Source organism: Sorghum bicolor, chromosome 1, assembly GCF_000003195.3.
Source record: "Sorghum bicolor cultivar BTx623 chromosome 1, Sorghum_bicolor_NCBIv3, whole genome shotgun sequence".
Lineage (NCBI taxonomy): Eukaryota > Viridiplantae > Streptophyta > Magnoliopsida > Poales > Poaceae > Sorghum > Sorghum bicolor.
The window spans coordinates 23,787,770-23,811,826 of NC_012870.2; the positions used below are offsets into that span (position 1 = coordinate 23,787,770).

The 24,057-nt window shown below is 40.4% G+C and overlaps 1 protein-coding gene across 1 annotated transcript; it reads right to left on the reverse strand.

Moving 5' to 3' along the window:
• Nucleotides 442-18,060, reverse strand: LOC8071392 (ABC transporter G family member 25). Its single transcript, XM_002467123.2, has 16 exons — nt 17,723-18,060; nt 17,494-17,570; nt 13,827-14,096; nt 13,404-13,467; nt 13,155-13,298; nt 13,030-13,064; nt 12,556-12,629; nt 6,563-6,733; nt 6,005-6,444; nt 4,416-4,712; nt 3,668-4,111; nt 3,446-3,594; nt 2,185-2,474; nt 1,981-2,105; nt 943-1,095; nt 442-693 (listed from the first exon to the last, which is right to left on the reverse strand). Exons 1-15 carry the CDS (start codon nt 17,968-17,970, stop codon nt 945-947), a joined length of 2,979 nt encoding a protein of 992 aa, XP_002467168.2. The 5' UTR covers nt 17,971-18,060; the 3' UTR covers nt 442-693; nt 943-944.

The following is a 24,057-nucleotide window of genomic DNA, read 5'->3' on the forward strand; positions in this document are numbered from 1 at the left end:
CTTTTTTGGGCGAAGGGGTCTACTTTTGCAGTTCTGGGGTACCCGACTACCTTTCTCCCAAACAAATGAAATAAAAATAATAAAAACACCACTGAAATGGATTCTCAAAAAGCAGACTTCGATCCAGTAAGCGCGAATTCAGAGATTACACGACTCAGGCTAAGACTGCTACTCCCACTACTACTTTCTGTCCTAAATTAAATGTTGTTTTCAGTCGGTGTCGTTTCAGTTTCCGTATCATAAATTTGACCTGATTTGTAGAAAATACATATAATATTTATATCCTCAAATAAATTTGTTAAAAAACTAGATTTAAAAATGTTTCCAATAATACTATTTATGTTATATTAATATTTTTTAATATATATTTCATCAAAGTTATTTATCGAGAAACAAGAACGACAATTATTTTGAGATGGAGGGAGTACCACTTAGAGGGGGTGGGGGTAAATTTTAATAAATGTATAAAAAAAATTACGTGTCCATATATACAGTAGGAAAAATATTGCTTCATATTCCATTCCAACGGGCTTATGGACAACAACGGTAGGTACAAAAAAATCAGTATATATCTGTTTTGCTCTACTCCTGAGTGCAGCTTCCTACATGAGATATAGCCTTCTTTCATCAATATATACCAAATAAAATAATCAAAGGTGTACGTTATCCCTCTTGTCCATAAGATGGCAACACCTACACAGTGCACATATTTCGATCAAAAAAACATCGTTAAAATATGTATTATTCCCTCTATCCCAATTATAAGAAGTTTTGGCTTTTCTAAATACATAGATTTTAATATACACTTAGATATATATATTGTGTCTAAATATACAATAAAAGTAATGTGTCTAGAAAAGCCTAAACGTCTTATAGTTTGAAATTGAGGGAGCAGTAACATAGATGTGAAGTGAAAAGAAAAAAAAACATATGTACACTTACATCTATTTCAACTTTAACATACTAAGAAACGCAACAAGCCGGAAGAGCACACCGTGGAGCATAATAATGGTGATGCAAAGATTAAATTCGTTGATATCATAGCCCCCTTGGAGCAATGCTCCACATCTAGTGATCAGCCACACACCTGAATACCTGAAGACAAAACTGAGTTAGGAAAAAGATGGGAAAGCTTGACATTGCTTATACAAGTTTAGTAATGGTGGTTGAGTAAGGAAATCATAGAACTTCAAAAAAATATTGCACTCCCTTCGTTCCAAATTATAAAACGTTTTGACTTTTCAATATACATTATTTTTACTATATATCTAGACATAGTGTATATCTAAGTGCATAGCAAAAGCTATGTAACTAGAAAAGCCAAAACGTCTTATAATTTTGAATGGGGGGAGTAATTTAACAATTTTCTTTTTCGAGAAACTCTAACTCCAATTTTTTTTCACCAAAGACAAACATACATACACTGAATGACCCGTAGACATTTTGAGAACTAGTTCAATAATTTCAGGTTATATGATGATGACAGTTGAGTCAAAATATAGGCTGTGTAACACCTGAAGTTCACAAACATGAGATCTTGGCTAAATGAAGTGGTTCATAGCTACTCCCTCTGTTTGTTTACATGTCGTATTAGTTATGTCCTAAGTCAAACATTTCTATATTTTACAATAAATTTTTAAAATATTGTATAGTTTAAACATAAGATTTATGTTTTTAGATTCACTATAAGAAATACCATAATATACAGTTCACATGTTGTGAAACTACATGGATTTTTTAAAACTGATGGTCAAAGTTAGGAATGTTTCACTTAGGACAAACCTAATGCGACATGTAAAAAAATGGATGTAGTAGTGTATTTTGAATGTGAGAATTCTGGACTTTTTTCTTGTGCATGAATAAACAAGGCGATCATAATAGTTTTCCTGCTATGCACACATTTGATTAACAATGCCATAAACAAGTTCTTTAACTACAGGATAACAGGATTACTTCTGATTAAAGAAACAGAATACTAACTCTTTTGCTCCTGCAATGATGAATGCTTGTAGAGCCCACTTTGTATAGCACAATTCCCTTATAACCCGCGGAAGGTCTGGTTTAGTGCCCACCAGGACCAGCACAACAGGTACTATTGCAGAACTCTGCAACAGTGTAGTCATTAGCCACCTTCTGTAGAGTTAATATCATGATTACCAAAAAAAAAAAAGATGCCCTACTTACCAACTGCGCTAATCCGAGTTCAAACCAAATAGCAAAAGTGTAACCTACGCCGGTTACACAATAAATTAGGGCCAGCAAAACCAAATAATTGTCTCTAAGAGTCGACCGTGGGTTGTTGAAGAAATAAAATGTTGAGAGAAAGATGATTGGCTTAACGGCAGTATTGAAATGATCAATAGTATCTCTTGCAAGAAAGTAAGCTAGAGAGCTCATGCCGGATTGTCTCTCCCTCCAATATTGCAATTTTTCAGGTGAAAATGACCGCAATGACGCAAGCTGGCATAACAGTGCTGCAACAAGCACATTAGCATTAGCTAACATGTTACTGTAACATATCTTACAGTTGCAGGGTAAAAAAATTCCATTGTAATTATAACCAATAGATTGGAAAAAGGGATAAACTTTGCTAAAATTTTCTGTGACTGAATTAACAATTAACACTTATGGGGTTATGGTAGGATTCCCATTGACAGACAGTGCACTGTTATGAACATGAGTTTGGCTGACTTGCCTATTGCTAATTGATGAGTTGTTATAGTTAATAAAGACAGTGAATAGAGGCACATATTGGAAAAGGAAAGAACAGAGGATACACAGCCATGGACAGAAAAAAGGTATTATTTTGTCCTTTTTCGCTTGTGCTTGTATTATATCTGATAAACATATTATCCTGAAAAACGTGCATTTAAAAGTGTTATAGCCACCATCAGCTCGTGAAATATACATATCTTGGTGAGTGGGTGTGTCTCGTATGGGTTCCTTTCCCATTTTTTCTTCTTAATATAATAATGCACAATTCTCCTGCGTGCTTGAGAAAATATATACATATCTTATAGTTCCTGTTTCAGTGTTGTATTGTTTGCTAGGGAAAAAAGTTCACTTTTGGACCCTGGCTAGTCTATACTGAACAAAAAGCATAACATTAGTTAGTTGAAAAAAAAAATCAACTTCTACAATATCTTCGCTCTCCAACCACCTCAAGTAAATATGACAAGCAAAGATGCAACAGGAGACACATATTTTTTCAATTTAAATCCAAATTAGAGAAGCATAATTACAATGATATTGATATATCATGAAAGAAAGATTAAGTCCTGTGATATAAGTTAGTTTATATTTACTAAAAGCTATTGATAATTTTATAGGATCTCCATAAGTCTATCGTAACCACTTTTTTTCACAACAAAGCAGTTTTTTTTTTGTTCCTTTGATAGTTTATTTAAATTTACTAATCTAGAAACAACAAAAGACGCTGACTTACAAACTGCCATTATGGTATATCCATAAGAAGCTACACCGAATGAATCATCTCGAACTCTAGCAATTGTCCCAATGCATACGCCAGCAATACACAATATTAGGTAATCAACGGCCTGCTGTGTAGCTTCACGCAACCGTTGCTTTGCTACCCTGAAACATTTTGACAGTATAGTCACAGATTGATTCACAAAACATGCAGGAAATATCACAGAAAACAATTTACCTCCCCAAATAGTATCCATATTGTGCAAACACACCAGGTGTTTTCCTTTCCAGTAATTCATTTGATGGACTCAGATTACGGTGCACAGAAACTGTATTTTCTGACTGTTCTTCTGAAGACTGTTCGCTAATGGACCGAACAGTATATAATTCACGAATTGTATTGATATTCTCAAGGTCCTTCTGCAAATCATCTGGAACTTCATAACCATTACGTAGCATCCAAAGGAGTGGAAAGTGTTTAGGAGTGACATTTCCCCTCATTTTTGTCTTTACTATTCCCTCTAAAATGTCAATGTAATAGTCTGGAGGATTCTCACGGTCTGGCACCTTGATCCCCAGACCTGCGAAGTACGTTTCAACTTCATATATAGGTCCATGATAAGCAATAAGGCCACCTCTTGCCAAAAGGACAAAGTCATCAAACATGTTGAACAAAGTATAGCTGTGTACAACATTAACAATTGTCAAGCTTATATGTCAATAAATACAAAAGGAAGCAAAGAAAATATTATTTAAGTTTTTAATTCAGCCCTTTTTGGGTATCTGATCACAAGGTGTTAGCACGAACTAATAGGTGATCTCAGACAAGGAATGCAAGCTTTTTTTCAGGCCCATTGACCAATGGATGTTACACATATTTATTGGAAAGCTTTGCATGCAAGCAGAATCGAGTTTAGTTGAAGATAGGGAGCACATCAATTCATACAGAAAGGAGACAAATTGATGATTTAATGTTTGCGACATACCTTGGTTGGTGAACCACTGCACAAACATTTACACCTTCAAGTGCTTCATGTCGAAGTGCCCTTAGAAGTAGCTGAGAAGAAGCACTGTCTAAGCCAGTAGTTGGCTCGTCTAATATCAGAAGAGATGGTTCCATAACCATTTCAATCCCAACATTAACACGCTTCCTTTGTCCTCCGGAAATGCCCCGCTTCTCCACTGTCCCAACAAGGGAATTTCTAATTTCTTGAAGCCCTAATGATTCAATAACCCGTTCAAGAACCCTAACCTTATCAGATCTTGACATGCCTTTGCTTAACCTATTCCACAAAATAATACTGATTGTTATAATAAACGATTTACTTTATGAACAATATATATGGAAAGGGTTACTGGGATCAACTACATTGCATTTTTTTTCTTGAACAACACAGAGCTGTCATTTCATTAAGAGAGAAAGAAGTACAAAGGAGAGGCAAAGCCTGCTCCAAGAGAGACCCCTGATGCAGGTACAGTTGTACAGATGCCCTGCTCCAAGAGAGATAAACTACATTGCATTTCTTTTATACTGGCAAAGCAAACACATAAGGCTGGTCATCACATAGGCTATTCAGGTCAGAATTAGATGACATTTTGGACAGCTAATTTGACCTGCAATTAGTGAAAATGTGCTGTCGGAAACATCAACTATATCTGGTGGAGGTAGTAATCAATTCAAGCTTAGAGCTATGTAGCATGACTACTTTATGCATCTAAAGACAGGAAATGAAATTTAAATACTGATCATAAACCTTTTTAAAAAAAATTATGATATATCTAAAACAAATGAATATTGTGTTTAACATGTGGCATGGATGAACCATGAGAAACAATATTATTATAGCATGCACATGTTACGCCGTCGAGCCTTGCTTCGTAGGAGATAGGGAGGAGAGTGCGTAGCAAGGGAGCGGAGTCGATCTCGGCGTGCTCTTGCCGTGATCGATGCTGGAGCGTGGCGAGCAGATGGATTTAGGCGCTGGGCGCCCAAGGGTGATTATAATAATCACAATCCCAGGCTAATCTTTATTGACAGAATAGGATGGCCTTATAAAGGCAATTACAAACCGACTCTTACTAAAATACGGAATAGGAAATAAACTCTAGGACTTCCAAGATTTCCAAAACTAATCTAGACTCCTGGTGACCGTAGTCACCACGGCGCGGGACTCCTGGTGACCGTGGCCACTACGACACGGCAGCACGGGACTATACCCGTGGCCTCCTCTGGTAGGTATTTCCTACCATAACAGCACATTAGGTCTTCTCTCTGTTGATAAGCCTTGAAATGCAATTTCATTGTTTCTTATGGCAAGTTTAAAAAATGAACATTGCAGGTTAAAAAAAACAAGATCCAACCTAGGATGAACTAGGCGGTTTTTCATTAAGAAGAACATTGCATGTTAAAAACTCCCTTACAGGTAAAAATTAATTAAAACTAGCTGTACTTCTTGGCACTGACAAAGGTAATAGTAATAATTTATTTGATAAAGGTTGTGCTAAAACAGATTAGTGGAACAGAAAAAGGAATAGACTCAGAAAGCAATTAAACTTTGTGTTTTCTATCAAATACCTGCAACATGAACTAAACCACATATTTTCCTCGACAGTCAGGTTCCCATGGACAATATCATCTTGAGGCACAAAACCAATGATCTTCTTATATGACTGCATTAATCCAGGTAACCCATTTATAAGGACTATCCCATCCTTCTTGTACCCAGACGTTTTACCTAATACAGCATTGAGAAAAGTAGTCTTTCCTGCTCCAGAAGGGCCCATGATAGCTGTTACCCTACCTGGTGAAAGTTTTCCTGTAACACATTGCAGAAGTTTCTTTTTTCCAATAGATAGTGTTAGACCTCTGAAAGCCACTTCAAGTGTTGGCCTTTGTGGCCTAATTTCAGTAGCAAGAGACACCACTCCAGAGAATGTTAATTTATCATTGTTTATCTTCATAGCTCTATCCGTGTCTGCCTGATTATATGCATGCCCGAACCTTTCAGTGGGAACCTGAGTTAGATTTTCATGATTTTTGGATCTGTTAGCATTAGCTTCAGTGCCATTTAGAACTCCAGTGGATGATGTAGCCGATTGCTCAGGTGTATTGAAAGACTTAGGCATTTCTTACCTCATGCCGTAGTACAAGTTCTTTTGCTAATTTCCATCTTTCACGTGCTGCGGCTGATTTATCTGCCCTTTTTGCAGCCTTTTTACGAGATCTAGATGACATTTTTACTTGAAGTGAAATGAATAGGCCAGAGCAGTTGTACACCAGTAGCAAAACAAAGCCCAAGATAGCCTGCAAAGAAGATCAGAAGTACAAAAGGAGTATCGTTAGAAAAACATAATTAAATAATGAAACATCCTTGGCAACAATTAAGAGAAATATGTGATAAAGATATATTACACATCCAAGCATTACAATGAGAATAATTCATAAATCCTATTTTCAAGTGAAATTAGAATAATATTGGTGACGCATTAGCCATCAATTTCCAGCTAGATAATACTTTTATAGTTTTATGGATCAAAGAGTATTAGTTTATATGCAATAAAATGTTGCTAGAAAATGTTCCTCAGTAAGGCAAGAATACATCTTGGGCATTAATCCCAAGTCTAACAAAAAATATATTTGTGCATCACATGAGTATGAGCAGGGGCGGATTCACGGCCCGTGCTGCCCGGGCTGCAGCACGGGCCGAGGCCCAGTAGCAAGTGAAACATGTTTCATAAAAATGGCATAAAAAACATTTGAAGCCCAATAGCCCCCCCTGAGAAGAATACAGCCCATCTATTAGTTTGCTTAGCCCTGGCCATCAGGAGCAATCGAGGCATTGAGCAGCCGGCGGCTAGACCCTTCGCCTGCTCGTAATTATTAACTTGCCTGCGACTCATCGACTCCACTGAAGCCTGCTCGCGATTGAGATCAAGTCATGAAGCACTGAAGCCTGAAGCCTCGATGCCATCGGCTGCTAATCGTCACCATCCAGGTTCTGCCGAACAGCCGATTTAAATTTGTGTTCTTGCACACCTCCCAGCCGGCCGCCGGGCACTGGCTGCCCTTGCAGAGTTGCAGTTGAAGGTAAGAAGATCCAAATCTACCTAATTCCTTCTCTTTACTGTCTACAAAATTTCATATTTTTTTAATTCATATCCAATTGCTTAGGATGGAAAGATACTTTGGTAAGAAAGATGCATCAAATAGCACAGTTGAGCAGAAAAGACCACGGATTGAACTTGATTTGAGAGAGATAGTTGATGATCCAGGGAATAGGAAGCCAATTGATGAGTTTCATCATGACATTAGGGATGAGGCTAGGAGAGCATATCTACAGAAAGGTCCATATAGGCCAACTGGTCATAAATTTCCCAAAACAAAATTCAATGGTACAGGTCAAGCAAGAGGATTTGTTGGATCATGGTTTGATCAATTTGATTGGTTAGAGTACAGTGTAGCCAAGGATGCAGCCTATTGTTTTTATTGCTATCTCTTTAAGCCACAACAAACTGGGTTCAATAGCAATGATACATTCACTAGAGTTGGGTTCAGAAATTGGAAGAATGCAAAGGCTTCTTTGAAAGAGCATGCTCAGTCAATTGATGGCTTTCATGCTAATGCAAGGAAGCGTGCACTTGATTTTAAAAATCAGAGACAAAGTGTTCAACATGTGTGGCATGTGACAAGCACAGCAGAAGAGGAGGCATATAAATCTCGTTTAAAAATTATGTTAGGCATTGCTAGATTTCTCCTTTTACAAGCTCTAGCCTTTCGTGGACATGATGAGTCTAAAACATCAAGAAACAAAGGGAATTTTTTAGAGATGCTTGAATGGTACAGGAAGAAGGATCCAAAGGCCGCACTTGTGACCGGTGAAAATGCTCCAGCCAATAATCAAATGAGTTGCCCAACAGTTCAAAAAGATTTGGTTAGGGCTTGTGCAGAGGAGACAAGTGAGTTAATTAAGAATGAAATAGGAGATCGTTGCTTTGCAGTACTTGTTGACGAGGCTCGTGATGCATCTATTAAGGAACAAATGGCTGTGGTTGTGAGGTATACATCATTTCTTAATAATTTGAGTATTTCATTGATCTTGTCTTGTTGTTGTCAAGTAACTATATTTTTTCTTTTCTCATGTAGGTTTGTCAATGACAAAGGAAATGTCATTGAGAGGTTCCTTGGCATTGAACATGTTTCTGACACCACGTCACATTCACTAAAAGAAGCATTGGATACTATGCTTAGAAGGTATGGTCTATCTATTTCCAAGATTAGAGGACAAGGATATGATGGAGCTTCAAACATGAGAGGACAATTTCATGGATTGCAAAGGCTAGTATTGAATGAAAACCCATATGCCTTTTACATCCACTGTTTTGCTCATCAATTGCAGCTTGTGGTAGTTTCTGTAGCCAAGTGTTGCACTTCAACTTTTGATTTCTTCAATTATGTCACTTCAATTTTCAATAATGTTAGTGCTTCTTGCAAAAGAAAAGATCAACTCCTCCAAAATCATCATGACCAAATTGTTCAACAATTAGATAGTGGTGCTATTTTTCCTGGGAGAGGGAAAAACCAAGAAACTAGTCTTGCTAGGCCTGGTGATACACGATGGGGAACACATCACAAAACATTGGTACGTCTTATGCTCATGTGGGGTTCTGTACTTGAGGTGTTAGAGAATGTTAGTGAAGATGGAACCGATGGGGAAAAGAAAACTATTGCTTCAGGATTGATCACAAAAATGGAGTCATTTGAATTTGTGTTCATATTACATCTTATGATTAGAGTATTGGGGGTGACTCAAGAACTCTCACAATGTTTGCAAAGGAAAAATCAGAACATTGTTCGTGCAATAGGATTGATTGGTTCTGTGATGAGAAATATGAATGCCATGAGAGAAAATGGTTGGGATGATCTTTTTGAAGAGGTAAAAAGCTTTTGTGTCCAAAAGAAGATAGACATTCCTAATATGGAAGATATGATACCAGTTAGAGGTCGTTCCAAATTCCGTGGTGCCAAATTAGTGACATACTACCATCATTTTCATCATGGAATTTTCATTGCTGTGATTGATCAGATTCTTTGTGAGCTAAATAATCGGTTTCCAGAAAGATCAACTGAACTCTTGAGATGTGTTGCTTGTCTTGATCCGAATGGTTCTTTTGCCAACTTTGAGATGGAGAAATTGGTTCAGCTTGCTAAGATCTATAAAGATGACTTCAGTGATTATGATTGTGAGAAGCTAAGAAGTGACCTTCTTGTATTCATTGATGATGTAAAAAATGATATAGATTTTGGCAACTGTGCTGATCTTGGCAACCTTGCTGAGAGAATATTTTTTTATTTTTAGCCCATTTTTAAAACAAATTTCAAATTTAGGCCGTTTACGAAAAAAATTTCAAAACTAGGCCGTTTGGCCCCGCCACCATGCATGGCGGGGCAAATACACATGACCCCGCCATGCATGGCGGCGGGGTGCACTGGTGACGTGGCGCATGGCTGGCAGAGTACGCTGACGTGTACCCCGCCGTGACTGATGGCGGGTTTGCGCACCCCGCCGTGGATCATGGCGGGGCACGCCCAGCACCACCAAAAGCTCTTTCTCTCCCTCTGTCCTACCCTACCCGCGCCCGCATCTTGTTTAGTTTAAAAAAATTTGAAAAATCGGTACTGTAGCACTTTCGTTTGTATTTGACAAATATTGTCCAATTATGGACTAACTAGGGTCAAAAGATTTGTCTCGTCAATTTCGATCAAACTGTACAATTAGTTTTTATTTTTGTTTATATTTAATACTTTATACATATGTCTAAAGATTCGATGTGACGGAAAATCTAAAAAATTTTGCAAAATTTTTTGGAACTAAACAAGGCTGACAAGACTTGGTGGTGTGGTCACGTGAACATGCACGACCGACTCGGGAAAAGTGGCCGAACTGACCACTCAGGCCTTGTTTAGTTATGAAAAAATTTCGGATTTTGCTACTGTAGCACTTTCGTTTTTATTTGACAAATATTATCTAATTATGAACTAACTAGTATCAAAAGATTCATCTCGCGATTTACAGATAAATTGTATAATTAGTTTTTATTTTTGTCTATATTTAATGTATTATGCATATGCCACTATACTCAATGTGACGGGAAATCTAAAAAGTTTTGGGAACTAAACAATGCCTGAACTATGGGCGCAGCTTTATGGACATGATGATGACTACGGCTGCTGCTAGAGCTAGGCTTTGTCCAAAGCGACATGATGACCTTAAAACTCAAAAACTTTTCAAGATTTTTTATAACATTAAATCTTGCAGCACATATATGGAATATTAAATATAGATAAAAACAAAAACTAATTACACAGTTTGCCAGTAAATTGCGAGATGAATCTTTTGAGTCTAGTTACTCTATGATTGGACAATGTTTGTCAAATAAAAATGAAAATGTTACAGTACCAAAACCAAAAAAATTTCGCAACTTAAACAAGACCCTAGACTAGACTCCATGATGTGCTCAATTCGTACGAGAGGACAAACATGTCCTGTCAGCCTTGTTTAATTTCCAAAAAAATTTGCAAAATTTTTCAGATTCCCAGTCACATCGAATCTTAGACGTTTGTATGAAGTATTAAATATAGATAAAAATAAAAACTAATTATACAGTTTAGTCGAAATTAACGAGACGAATCTTTTGACCCTAGTTAGTCCATAATTGGATAATATTTTTAAAATACAAACGAAAGTACTACAGTATCGACTTTTCCAAAATTTTTTGGAACTAAACAAGTCCAGCTCTCTGCCTCGTGTGCATTGCATTGCTTGGTACGTACCCCGCCATGATCCATGGCGGGGTAGCCCTAACCCGCCAGCGATCATGACGGGGTCCAGGTCAGCCACCTCGGCCATGCAGCGCCACGTGGCAGGGTCTACCCCGCCACCATGCATGGCGGGGTGCAGTGTTTTTGCCCCGCCATGCATGGTGGCGGGGCCAAACGGCCTAGATTTGAAAATTTTTTAAGAAGCGGTCTAAATTTGAAATTTGTTTTAAAAATGGACTAAAAATAAAAAAAAAATTCTGCTGAGAAGATGGTTCAAAGTGATAGACATAAAAGTTTTCCTTTGGTGTATCGTCTCATTGAACTTGCATTGATTTTGCCGGTGGCAACCGCAACGGTTGAAAGAGCCTTCTCCGCTATGAATATTATCAAGACTGAACGGAGGAACAAAATGAATGATGATTAGATGAATAATAGCATGATATGCTATATTGAGAGGGATTTGTTTGCATGTGTTGAAGATGACAAAATTTTGAAGCGCTTTCAAGGCATAAGAAACCGTAAGATGCATTTGCCACGTGAGGGTCCAAGGTGCGTATTGTTTTAGTATAATTCATTTTAACTTCTATCTTGAATCTTGATATATAAAGAAGTATGACATTTTAAAATTTATGTAGTGTTGAGCGTGGTGGTTCAAATGGTGTGAATTCATGAAGAATTGAAGACGCAAGATATCAGATATGGATTATTATTATTATTATCATCATCATCATCATCATCATCATCATCATCATCATCATATTATTATTATTATTATTATTATTATTATTATTATTATTATTATTATTATTATAGACGACTCTTTGTATTTGGTACTTTTCTATCTTCATCGTAGTACAATGTCCTTTTGAGTACTTTGAATCAATATCAATCTTTGCTATATTTATTAGACTACTACGTATAGCGAGCAAATTTTTTTGCCCTCTGTTATTTAGCCCCCCCTTAGTTCGTTTCTAGATCCGCCACTGAGTATGAGTTAGTGATGTACCAGTAACAGAATGTTGCTAAGAAAATATTTGTAAGACAAGATGTTTTGGAAATAAAATTAATATACATTTTATATGTAAAATCAAATTATGGCTACAGTATAGAATAACAACACTTTTAATCCCATGATGAGGTTGGCTGAAACAGTATTCCAGTAAGAGTATATAAGATTTAAAGCATCACTTTTGCATACTCCATTGGAGTTGTGGGTGCATATATCAATTTTGAAGTCTCAGAAAAAAAAATACAGCACTTAAAGACAAAAAAAAAGGGAAGACAACGTGGACAGACATGCTACTTACAATTAATATAATGCCATATAAAGTCAAATCTTCTTTTATTGCATTATCCTTGCAAGTGTTTTTCCAAAAGCACTCTGCAAATATATGTGCCATTACTAAAGATCGTAAACACATTAAATAAATTAAATAATGAAAACAGTAAATCCCTACAGTTTGGACAAAGTATTGCAACACCATTTCCTACCACATTGAGTCTTTGACAGGATGGACATCTGGACTATGAAACATTTATCAAAAGAAGGTAGTTTAAACGATAAAACTAAAAATTGGCACGACTTTTGCACTTAGCAGCCACTGCAAACCACTGGTTAGGATTTCAGGTACTCATTCTGCTCTAGAAGAAATGTTTGTGTTGGAATCATAAACAAAACTTTATGGATCATAAGTTGGAACAAAAGGAGGTGTACTAGGCAAGTAATAGTTCTAAACTGTTGCTTCTAAATAAAAATTGTTGAAAAAAGAAGATGTGCATACTCTTTTCATCGGTGGAACCCTTGCGGCAATAGTGCCTGCACAATACAAAGTGACAAATAACAATTAGCAACAGAACAAAATATCACCATAATTATGGATAATGGCATGTAATAAAGAGACATTACCCACTGCTGCAATTGTATTTCTGGGTTGTGGTTGGACAGTAGTGCCCTGGAGGGCAGAAGACATCATTAGTTGTAACAATATCAGCCCAAGAATCTGCTGTACCACATGCAGTGTTCTTTCCTGGAGTTACTTGGTAAAAATACCTGGTATAGTTTCAGAAGGAAAAGAAAAGTCAAATAGTCAAGTGCTGAGCATAATTATGAAGAATATTAAATGGAAAAAGTGTTGGAAATGAAAATTCATCTTACGGATCACAAAGGCCAGTAGTATCATTCAATGTCCCAAGAGGACAATAAGCACCCAAAGGACAAGCTGGAAAAAAGTTAAAAGAGTGAATTCAAAGCAGATAAGCAGAAACAACTATGAATGCCAAAAGTAGAGTGGTGATTAATTATAGAGCGAAGCATAATCTTGAGAGATGTTGAAGTTCAGGGAAAGAAATATCACATATAGTCCCAACTAAAATGTTTTCCTCATTTGTAATTGTGAGTGCATCGCCTTAATGCATCAAAAGTTTAAAACAAACAAAGGATTTACTTTTTGCATATTAGAACTTCCTCAAGAGAATTTGAACAATGTTGGAATTAATAGGGCTCCCACAATATAATACCATTGGTTTTACGCAAAATGAATCCAGTAGGCTTGGCTGGGTTTGATCAAAGAAAACTTACGCATCATGCATGTCAGGCCCCGGGGGCAGAAGAAACCCGGACAACATGGCCTGCAGCTCTCTGCTCTTAGTGGAAATGACTCAGCGGATGTTTCATTAGATGGTTCAGTGTCCGATAACATGCAAGCCCAGCCGGGCTGGCACCCGAGTGCCCATGAGCTTTGGTTGCAGTTCGGACTTATCCTGGGGTTACTGCGACTGCTAGCGTCAGCCAAGCTTTTGATGTATAACTCTATTTCAGCCTTCCCACACAGCATTGAGGTCATTTCCCCTGCACGATAACAGTTTTTATGAAATATTCATGAACACCTGCTTTAAGAATCCTAATGGACAGGACAGTAGCTCAATTCAGCCTATAATGAAAATATGCACTACTTCATTAAATATTAGGCATGTTCCATAGTACTCCCTACATTCAAAATTATAGTTCACTTTACTTTGCCCTAAGTCAAATCTCTAACTTTGACCAACTTTTTAGAAAAGTATATTAACGTTAACGTAAATGCATAGAGAACTTACTAGCTGGTGATGTTATAAACATTGGTGCATTTTTCTATAAACAAAACATAGTTAGTTCGAGAAGCTCGACTTAGAAAAAAAAAAGCCAAAGTGAAATATAACTTGGATTGGAAGGAGCAGTAAAAGAAAGCAAACATAGTACTAGTTGAGTATTGGTGTCTTCCTGCTCATCAGCAATTCAGCACAAACAAAAATCCCAAAAACCAATCGCATACTTTTGCTGAGCACCTAATCCCTTCCCCTCCAAGTTTGTACCACCAAATGAAGATGAACAATTCCTGCAACGTAAAAACCCCTCAAGCATTCGCCGTGGGAGCTCCTCTTCTACGAATCCTAAATAGCTGGTGGCCTGGTGCAATTACAAACTCCCGATTGGACACCCAGGTTTCCATTCACAACAGGAACAACTTAGCGCGGCCGATTGCGGTGGTGTTAACCCCAGCCCCTGCTCCTAAGAATGAAAGGTGAGGGGATCTGTAGTTGGGTTCGAGCATACCGCAGCATGCGAGAACCCTCCGTCATGCCCATAGGTCTCGATCACGGGCTCCGCACGGGGCGGCTGGAGAACGGACGGGGCGGCGGTGGCTGCGGCGGCGGCGCCCTCGGGTCGGGCGGCGCGGTTGCAGCGATAGGAGGCGGAAGCGTCATTTCGGTGTCCCTGTAAAGCTGGTCCCACTTGGCAGTGATTCGAAAAGGTACAGCTGAGGTTTTTATGCTTTGCTCACTGAAATACATTTGGAACTCTAACTCCAATTCCAATTTTGACAATGATGGCTCACCCCAAAAAAGGATTTGTACCATACAGTGACCATTTGTGTCAAGAGTTTCGAACATGGAATTGATTTAAATTAAATTTTGCTATTTCAATTTATTATACTATTGTTCTCTTCTATCGTTCTACTACTATTATACACATATTTCCAAACACATCCAACACGGGCACATGTGTCTTTAAGGTCTTGTTTAGTTGGCAAAAATTTTGGATTTTAGGTACCGTAGCACTTTCGTTTGTTTGTGGCAAACATTGCCCAATCATAGACTAATTATGGTCAAAAGATTTATCTCGCGATTTACAGGCAAATTGTGTAATTAGTTTTTGTTTTCATCTAAATTTAATACCCCATGCATGTGCCGCAAGATTCGATGTGATGAGAAATCTTGAATTTTTTTTGAAACTAAACAAGGCCTCAGTGCAAAAAAAAGAAAGGTTCGCCATATATTGCAAGGTGCCAACACTCCAAATAGTATTTCTTATACCATATATAGCTACAACGATTTATGTGAAGAGTTTGAAACATGGGAGTTCTTTTAATTAATTTGTGGACCGTATGAAGAAATGGATCCTAAAATTCTCAAACCGAAGTATCCGATAATCCAAATAACTACACAAACACTGATTATACACTACAGGAAACCCAGGCTTCGCCAAGTGCCCCAGAGTTCGCCGAGTGCCAAAAATCGGGCACTTGGTGAAGAAGGCTTCGCCAAGTGCCTGGCTCTTGGCGAAGCCAGCACTTGGCGAAGAAGGCTTCGCCAAGTGCCAAGCACTCGGCGAAGAAACGCACTTGGCGAAATGGCCTCTTCGCCAAGTGCCAAGCACTCGGCGAAGAAAGGCACTTGGCGAAGCCTGACGGCATCCATCCCCATCCCTTGCCGTCGGCTTCGCCAAGTGCCTCTGTCTGGCACTTGGCGAAGACGAGGCTTCGCCGAGTGCCATACACGTGGCACTTGGCGAAGAGAGGACCCTGGGAAATTGCCTGGAAGCGCTCTTCGCCAAGTGCCACGTTGCTGGCACTTGGCGAAGACCTCTTCGCCAAGTGCCAACCCTAGCACTTGGCGAAGTCAAAATTTTTCTTTTTGAGTTTTGCTCCCAAATTTTTTGTGGAGGTTTAGTACCCTATCTTTAGTAACTTGTCAAGGTTTGGTGCATTTTGAAGTTTTTTTTCTATATTTTTTCATTTAGTTGCGACTCGTTCCATTTTTTCCGACGAATTCGATTTGAACTGCAGGTGCATGGAATAATAGTGTCCTATGGTTACAACGTTGCTATTCTTGCTTGTGTGGATGCAATTAGGTCAAATCCATGTCCTGGCACCAAATCTCGATGAGCGTGCTCGCGGGGCAACGCTTCCAACTTGCGTGCGCGGGGTTTTTTAATTATAAAAAAATCAAATGAACTCGGAAAACCACGAAACTTGTCCACCGTCCTTGATATGGTATGGGAAGGCTATGATAAAAATTTGAAAAAGTTTGGAGCAAGTTTGCACGTCGGACGTTCAGAAACCCAACATCTCCTCATATGATCACAGGCCGGGGTACTCGACTCGCCCTCCTCCACAGGCCGGGGTCTACGGTGGCCCTCTTCCGCAGGCCGGGTGGCCGACTCTCCCTCGTCCGCCGCCGGGTGCCTCTACTCAGCCGCAGCAGGGTGACCCTGTGTGGGACCAGTGGGCTGATTCACACTCTGCTCACCATGGGGAGCCGTAGGTACCTCGCGCGTCTCTTTACTTGTTTATGTGTTGGACTTAGTTGATGGATTGTGATGGACTATGTGATGGACTATGTGTTGGACGTGGTGTTCGTCGAGGATGGACGATGTGTTTATGTGATTGTGATGGATGATATGTGGTTGTGGACATGTCGATGGTTGTATTGCGATATATGTGATATATGTGCTATATTGTGATATATGTGATGAGTAATTGTCGATGGATACGCTGTCCTAATAGCGGATTGCGCGGAAATAGCCCGGACATTTTTAAAAAAAAAATAAAATTTCCCAGCTTCGCCAAGTGCTGCACTTGGCGAAGGCCTCTTCGCCAAGTGCCGCACTTGGCGAAGGCCTCTTCGCCAAGTGCCGCACTTGGCGAAGCTGGGAAAGCCAAGTGTAAAAGTCACGGGCTGAGGGGCTTCGCCAAGTGCCACGTGGCTGGCACTTGGTGAAGGCAGAGGCTTCGCCAAGTGCCGAAATTTAGCACTCGGCGAAGAGCTCTTCACCGACAAGATCTTCGCCGAGTGCGGCACTCGGCGAAGCCTTCGCCAAGTGTAAAGTGGCCTTCGCCAAGTGCGCTAGGCACTTGGCGAAGTCCTGTTTTCCAGTAGTGATACCCCTGCTGTAAAATTTAACTCGGTCAATGTTTGTACCGTACCTCTGGTCTGCTCCATGCAGTCGGAGGCGAAGCTCGTGTCGGAGGTGTAGTCGAACATCTGGTTGAAATCACTTTGCCTGCAGACGAGACTCATCATCATGGAGGCATGGAGCGTAGCAACCTCCAAATCAATTTCCATGGACTGGACCTACCGACTCACTCACAGATTGATGCATGCATGGCATGGAATTGAACTAGAAAGGAAGGAAACGGGAACTAGGCAACGTACGCGTTAGCCATGCAGAAGCCGTACTTCCTCTGCAGCTCGGCGGTGAGCCTGTCGCTGACGGGCCGGAGCTCCTTCTCGAGGTCCTGCGGCTGCAGCACCGGCAGCGGCGGCGCGCCCTCGATCACCTGCGCGAGCGGCGGCGGCGCGCGGTCGATGACGGCGCCCGGTGTCTGGCATCGCGCCGGGTGGAGCAGCGACAGCGCGACGGCGACGGCAGAGATGACCCGGAGGAGGCAGCTGGGCCGCATGGCGGCTACTACCTGCTAAGCTTTAGCCGGTGGCCACGACGGGTCTGGTCAGTCAACCACGGCGTTCAAGCGCAATCCATCGAGCGGGTGGGTACGACGAATGGACACTGAACAGCGTATATACTATTTCCGATCGAGACGCATTCGGGTGTTGTTTCCGTGCTGTGCCGATGCAAGACCGGGCCTCTGTTGGACACGGTCAGGTGGAGTGCCTGCGTACGAAATTTCGGATGGTGGTGCCAGACTTGTTCAGTTCGTAAATTTTTTAAAATTTTTGTCACATCGAATATTTAGATGTATATATATATATAGAGCATTAGATATAAAATAAAAAATAACTAATTACACAGTTTGTCTATATAATTTACGAGACAAATCTTTTAAATCTAGTTAGTTTATAATTGGATAATAATTATTAAATACAAATAAAATTGCTACGGTAGTCAAAACTAAAAATTTTCTCCAACTAAATAGGCCTTATCTGAGGCAATCTTTCACTTTGACTGTCGTGCTTGTTTGCAATCAACACGGGAGGATTCAGTAGTTTCAATTTTATTATCCATATATATCTATATCTATATATCTATATTTATATCTATATTTTATTAAAAAGTAAAAAAAAACATCTTATTCATTTTATTATTATTTTTACTCTGCGAAATGTCCTCGTGCCATCCGTGTTCTATATGTCATACAGACTTAACACTCGTACTTATTATATATTAGGTGTTGTTTGGTTCGCTTAGTTTGTAGCGTGATCTGATCACACCGTCAACCAATCATGTTTGAGGTATGTTGTAATCAGATTGCACAGGAATAGTCACACCTTCAGTGGCCCCGATTACACTCGATCTTGGGCAGGAAGCGCTCACGCTTGCGTCCCCATTGAAAACAAATGTCTTCTGGTTCCAATGCCTGGACCAAAAACAAGATACCTAAATCGAAGATTTCCTTTTGGTTGTTGTCGGGAAACCATTCCATTTACATCACATTGCTTTTATAGAACCAAACACCACCTTATTACAACTCGCGCTCAATGATAATACTCATACTTAATATATATGGATTAGAACAACTTGGGTTCAACAAATAATCTCAAATCTAATTGTAAGATATATTAGATTCCGTTACAACATATAGATACATATGTCTCGAACACTTTTTTGGTACACATGTTTTTTTCTTTAACAAAGTCCAGTAGGGACGTGTCCCTCTTGTTTGCCTAAAAACGCTTGCTAGTTATATCTCAAATTTGAGTCCTAATTTGAGATAACTAGCAAACTTGGTCACATGTATGAGTGGCATGTATCTCAAAAACCATTCCATTTACATTACAGTCCTATATATAAATCAGTGGCATGGTCCTTCCTGCGCATGTGTCTTCAACTGTTGAAATATAAAGCATTTTCATATTTATTTTAATCCATAAAAATGACGCAATAAAAGGGATAATTACGACATGAATTATTTGAGAAAAACAATTCATAACAAATATTAAAAGGATGACTATCAATTTACAGAAGCAAATTAAGGAGACAAAACATACAACTAATATCATTTTATTTATGTGAATCATCATAGATGTGAGCAATGTATCCTCAATAACCGAAACAAAGACGAGTATAGAAATATATGATACCAGTAAAAGATTATTCACATGATCATCCAAGCAAAACATGTAGGATAATAGCAAACTGCTACCCAGGAACATCATGATATTAACAGTGGAATTAATAATAGGATGAAGGAGATTATACCCTGCGGCAGAACCGCTCGCACCGGGAAAAGCCATGGTGGTGCTTTGTCGTTGTAGTCGTCCCGCTCGTTGCAGTGCAGAGAAGGTTGCCGTGTAGTCGCCGCCGCAGAATCACCAGCGAGTAGTCGTGTCGCCAACGACACTCCCCAAAAACGTAATCGCCCGTCCTCACCCGAGCAGATGAAGCGCACGACGGAGACGCGTTCCGGAGGCCTACTCTTTCATCTCTGGTGCTCGCGGGAGATGTAACGGAAAAGACTTGCGCAACTGGATGTGGTTTTTCCTTCAGAGGAGAACCAAGAGGGTGCGGGTCTTTTTATAGGCAAGCAGAAGGAGGAAGGCTAGGCGCGGAACAGAAAGATCGCGACTCTTTGCGATGGTGGAGACGGAAACGGACAGGAGTTACAGGAGTTACCAGAAACTCCTGTCAATCAAGATCATGAAGGCAGGAGTTACGAGAGTTACCAGAAACTCCTCTCAATCAAAACCTTAAAGGCAGAAGTTACGGGAGTTACCAGAAACTTCTCTCAATCAAAACCATGAAGGCAGGAGTTACGGGAGTTAGCAGAAACTCTTCTTAATCAAAACCATGAAGGCAGGAGTTACAAAATTAAAGGCCTCGCCCGCCCGCCCGTCCGCTCGCTCGCTGCCTGCCTGCCTCGCTACGCCACGCCACGCCACGCTACGTCGTCTCTCGGTTAAATTCCATACGGTACAAAACAAATTAATGCACACGTAAGGACCATAGAGTTTAATAGATATTATTAAATTAATGGGCTAGGCCCATAATATCCAACAATCCCCCCCAAACTCTAGGGTACACAATTTGAAGTTCTCAAATACCACATTCCTTTTATATACCAGTGTTTCGATGGAGACTGTTAAGTTGAACATCCATTTAGAAGACTAGCTACACTCAGCCACAACTGAACAATGGACAGAACCTTGAATTGACAGTTTTATGTGAGATGAGTTTCGCAAAGCCTCTTAACTGATACTAGGCTGCCAAGTGCTTTCCCTCTGTTTGAAGCATATAAGTCACACTTCGGGGCCTTTTCATGAGCATCTAGAGATTACCCATATCTCATAGATTGTGACTAGCAATCGAGCTCATATAGGTGTGTTCCTTATAGGATGTCCTGTAGGACAACATCTCCGCTATACAAAGCCGCTCGGATCACATTAAGAACTTAATCAACCTGCCTTATAGTACTGGAGAGACGGTGCATCTCCAACGAGCTGAGTTATAGTCCAAGGGGTCTCTCCCTCAGTCAGTCAACAGCTTGTTTCACCATCCTAATTCACAGGATCTCCGATCACATAGGACATGTTACTACTGTTGCTGGCACTACGTGGGTCTCAAACCCAGCTCCCTTGATGCGCCTTCTATCACATTTCGTGACAGACCCTTAGTGAATTGATCTGCCAGATTGTTTGATGTATGGACATAGTCCAAACCAATTACTTCGGAGTTTCTCAATTTTCTGACAGTCTTCAAACGTCGTTTCACATGCTTTGTGGACTTCATGTTATCATTAGAACTGTTTACCTTTGTAATCACAGTTTGGTTATCACAGTTCATAGAAATTGCCGGGATTGGTTTCTCAACAATCGGCAAGTCCATCAGGAGATCTCGAAGCCACTCAGCCTCAGCACTAGAAGTATCCAATGCGGTCAGTTCTGCTTCCATTGTAGACTTTGTTAAGATAGTCTGCTTGCAAGACTTTCAAGAAACAACACCACCTCCAAATAGGAACACATATCCACTCGTGGCATAAAGCTGATCCGCATCAGAAATCCAATTAGCATCACAATAACCCTCTAGTACCCTCGGGTACCCGGAAAAGTAAATGCCATAACTCATTGTCCCTTTTAAGTAGCGCAACTGAAAGCCCAAGTTTGGTTTTGGTAATTAATGACACCAAGTTGCTAATGCCTTATGTTGAAGTGATTTGAGTTAGGCATAGCAACACATGTGATGAAGGTGCAAGGTGGCATGGAAAGGTGGCCACATGATCACAAAGAGATGAAGCATGATGTGGAGATCATGATGATAGACAAGGGAGAAAGTGAACAAGGCAAAAGTATAAACATAGAATTTTACTTTTGCCGGTCTAAGATGAGTAGAGAAGTGATTGACCGGGTTTAGGATAGATAGCCGACTATCAAGAGGGGAAATCACGGTCATCTCTCGAATCAAGTGCTACTAGGTCCATATCTTGAGCATATGCATTAGGATCTAGTAAAGTGCTAACTTAACTCCTTTGGTGAAAGTGTTTGTGAAAATCTAACGCACATGCACTTTGATGGTAGACACTTGTTGGTGTTAGCACATTTGCAAAGGAGGTGGTTTTTCCTAGGGTTGAGAGGGGTGTGGGTTCCTCTCGGCGCTTTTGAGAAAATTAAGTGAATATTTTCTATTGTGCCGGTGGGAAATTTGAAGAAGTCACGGGAGTGTTTTCTCACTGAGAAACACTCACCGCACGCTGAGTGCGGAGGCACTGGACGCTGGCCTCAGAGTCCGGTGTGCTTGACCCTGCTAGGGTGGAGCACCGGACGCGCTCTGAGAGCGTCCGGTGGTTAGCGTCCGGTGTGAGGGTGTTTTGCAACCCTCCCTGTGTTTAAGTCCGGTGAGCACCGGACGCTCAGGGTGCGTCTGGTGGCTCACGTCCGGTGACCCTGCAGGTTTGCGGAACTCTGTGTGCATGAGTCCGGTGTGCACCGGACGCGTCCGGTGTAGACCTGCAGAGCGTCCGGTGCTTTGCAGGTAGCCGTTAGCGACTGACACGCGAGATTCAAAAGGACACGTGGCTAACCCCTGAGCACCGGACGCTGAGGGTTGAGCGTCCGGTGATCACTTGGTAGAGTCCGGTGCCCCCGTTTTAAGCCCAGTGAAAGTGGCCAATGGCTAGTTCCTTGAGGGAGCTTATAAATAGAAGGTGGCCAGCTTTGGGAGGACAACACTTGCACATTTGATTACTTGAGACATACATTGAGCTCGAGAACTCTCCCTCCACTCATCTTCTTGCTTGATTGCTCATCCTAGTGAGATTGAGTGAGATTCAAGTGCATTGCTTTGAGAGTTGCATTTAGTGGCACTTGATTCTTGAGTTTGCTGCGGATTTCTTGTTACTCTTGGGTGTTTCCCGATGCCCTTGACGGCTTGGAGCAGCGGTGGTGTTGAGCTCGTGATTGGAGATTGTTTCGAGCCTCACCAAGTGATTTTTGAGGGGTTCTTGAGCCTTCCCCACGGGAGAACGCAATTGGCTACTCTAGTGGATTGCTCGTGGCTTGGAGGATCCCCATCTTGTGAGTGGATGTGCGGCACCCGCTGAGGGTTTGGCTTTGGATTGCCAATTAGCTCGTGATCCATCAAGTGGGTGTATCGCCACAACGAGGAGTAGCTTGCTGGGAAGCAAGTGAACCTCGGTAAAAAATCTTGTGTCATCTCTTGCCGAGGTCTCTCTTGTGATTGTGCACGTGATTGATTGGATATATTTCTACTCTACAACGTTGGTATAACAATCACTCCCCTCTCCTCTACTTTTGTGCATACCTTGCTAGTTGTGTAGCTTGTTTAGCTTAGCTATCTTGTTTAGGAGTGTAGCAAGCTTCTAGTTGTGCTTTCTTGTTGTAACTAGTGTTTAGCTTTCTTGCTAGACTTGTGTAGGTGGCTTGCATAGCTTAGTTGTGCTCGTGCTAGAATAGCTTCGCCTTTTGTTTTACTAATCAACTTGTCTAGTTGAAGTTTGTAGAATTTTTAAATAGGCTATTCACCCCCCTCTAGCCATTTGGACCTTTCAGCAACACTCTTTCAAGAGCGTTCCAGTGAGTATCTCCTGGATTTAACACAAACCGGCTCAATTTGCTCATAGTAAATGAGATATCAGGCCTGGTTGCGCTAGCTAGGTACATGAGAGAGCCAATTATCTGTGAATATCTCAATTAGTCTCTTGCAATTCTACGATTCTTTCTCAAATGAACGCTTGGATCATACGGGGTAGGAGCAGGCATACACTCATTGTACCCAAATCGGTTCAAGACCTTTTTCCATATAGTGGGACTGCATAGGAGTTACCCCACCATTTCCTTCCTCTCGTGAAAGCTTAATGTTAAGAATGACATCAGCCTCACCCAAGTCTTTCATCTCAAAATTGTTTGACAAAAATTCTTTTACTTCTTTGATCACATTTAAATTGTTGCCAAATATTAATATATCATCTACATATAAGCACAGTATCACACCATCACCACCACCAAACCGATAATATACACATTTATCAGCTTCATTCACAGCAAAGCCGGCTGATATTAAAGTTTTGTCAAACTTC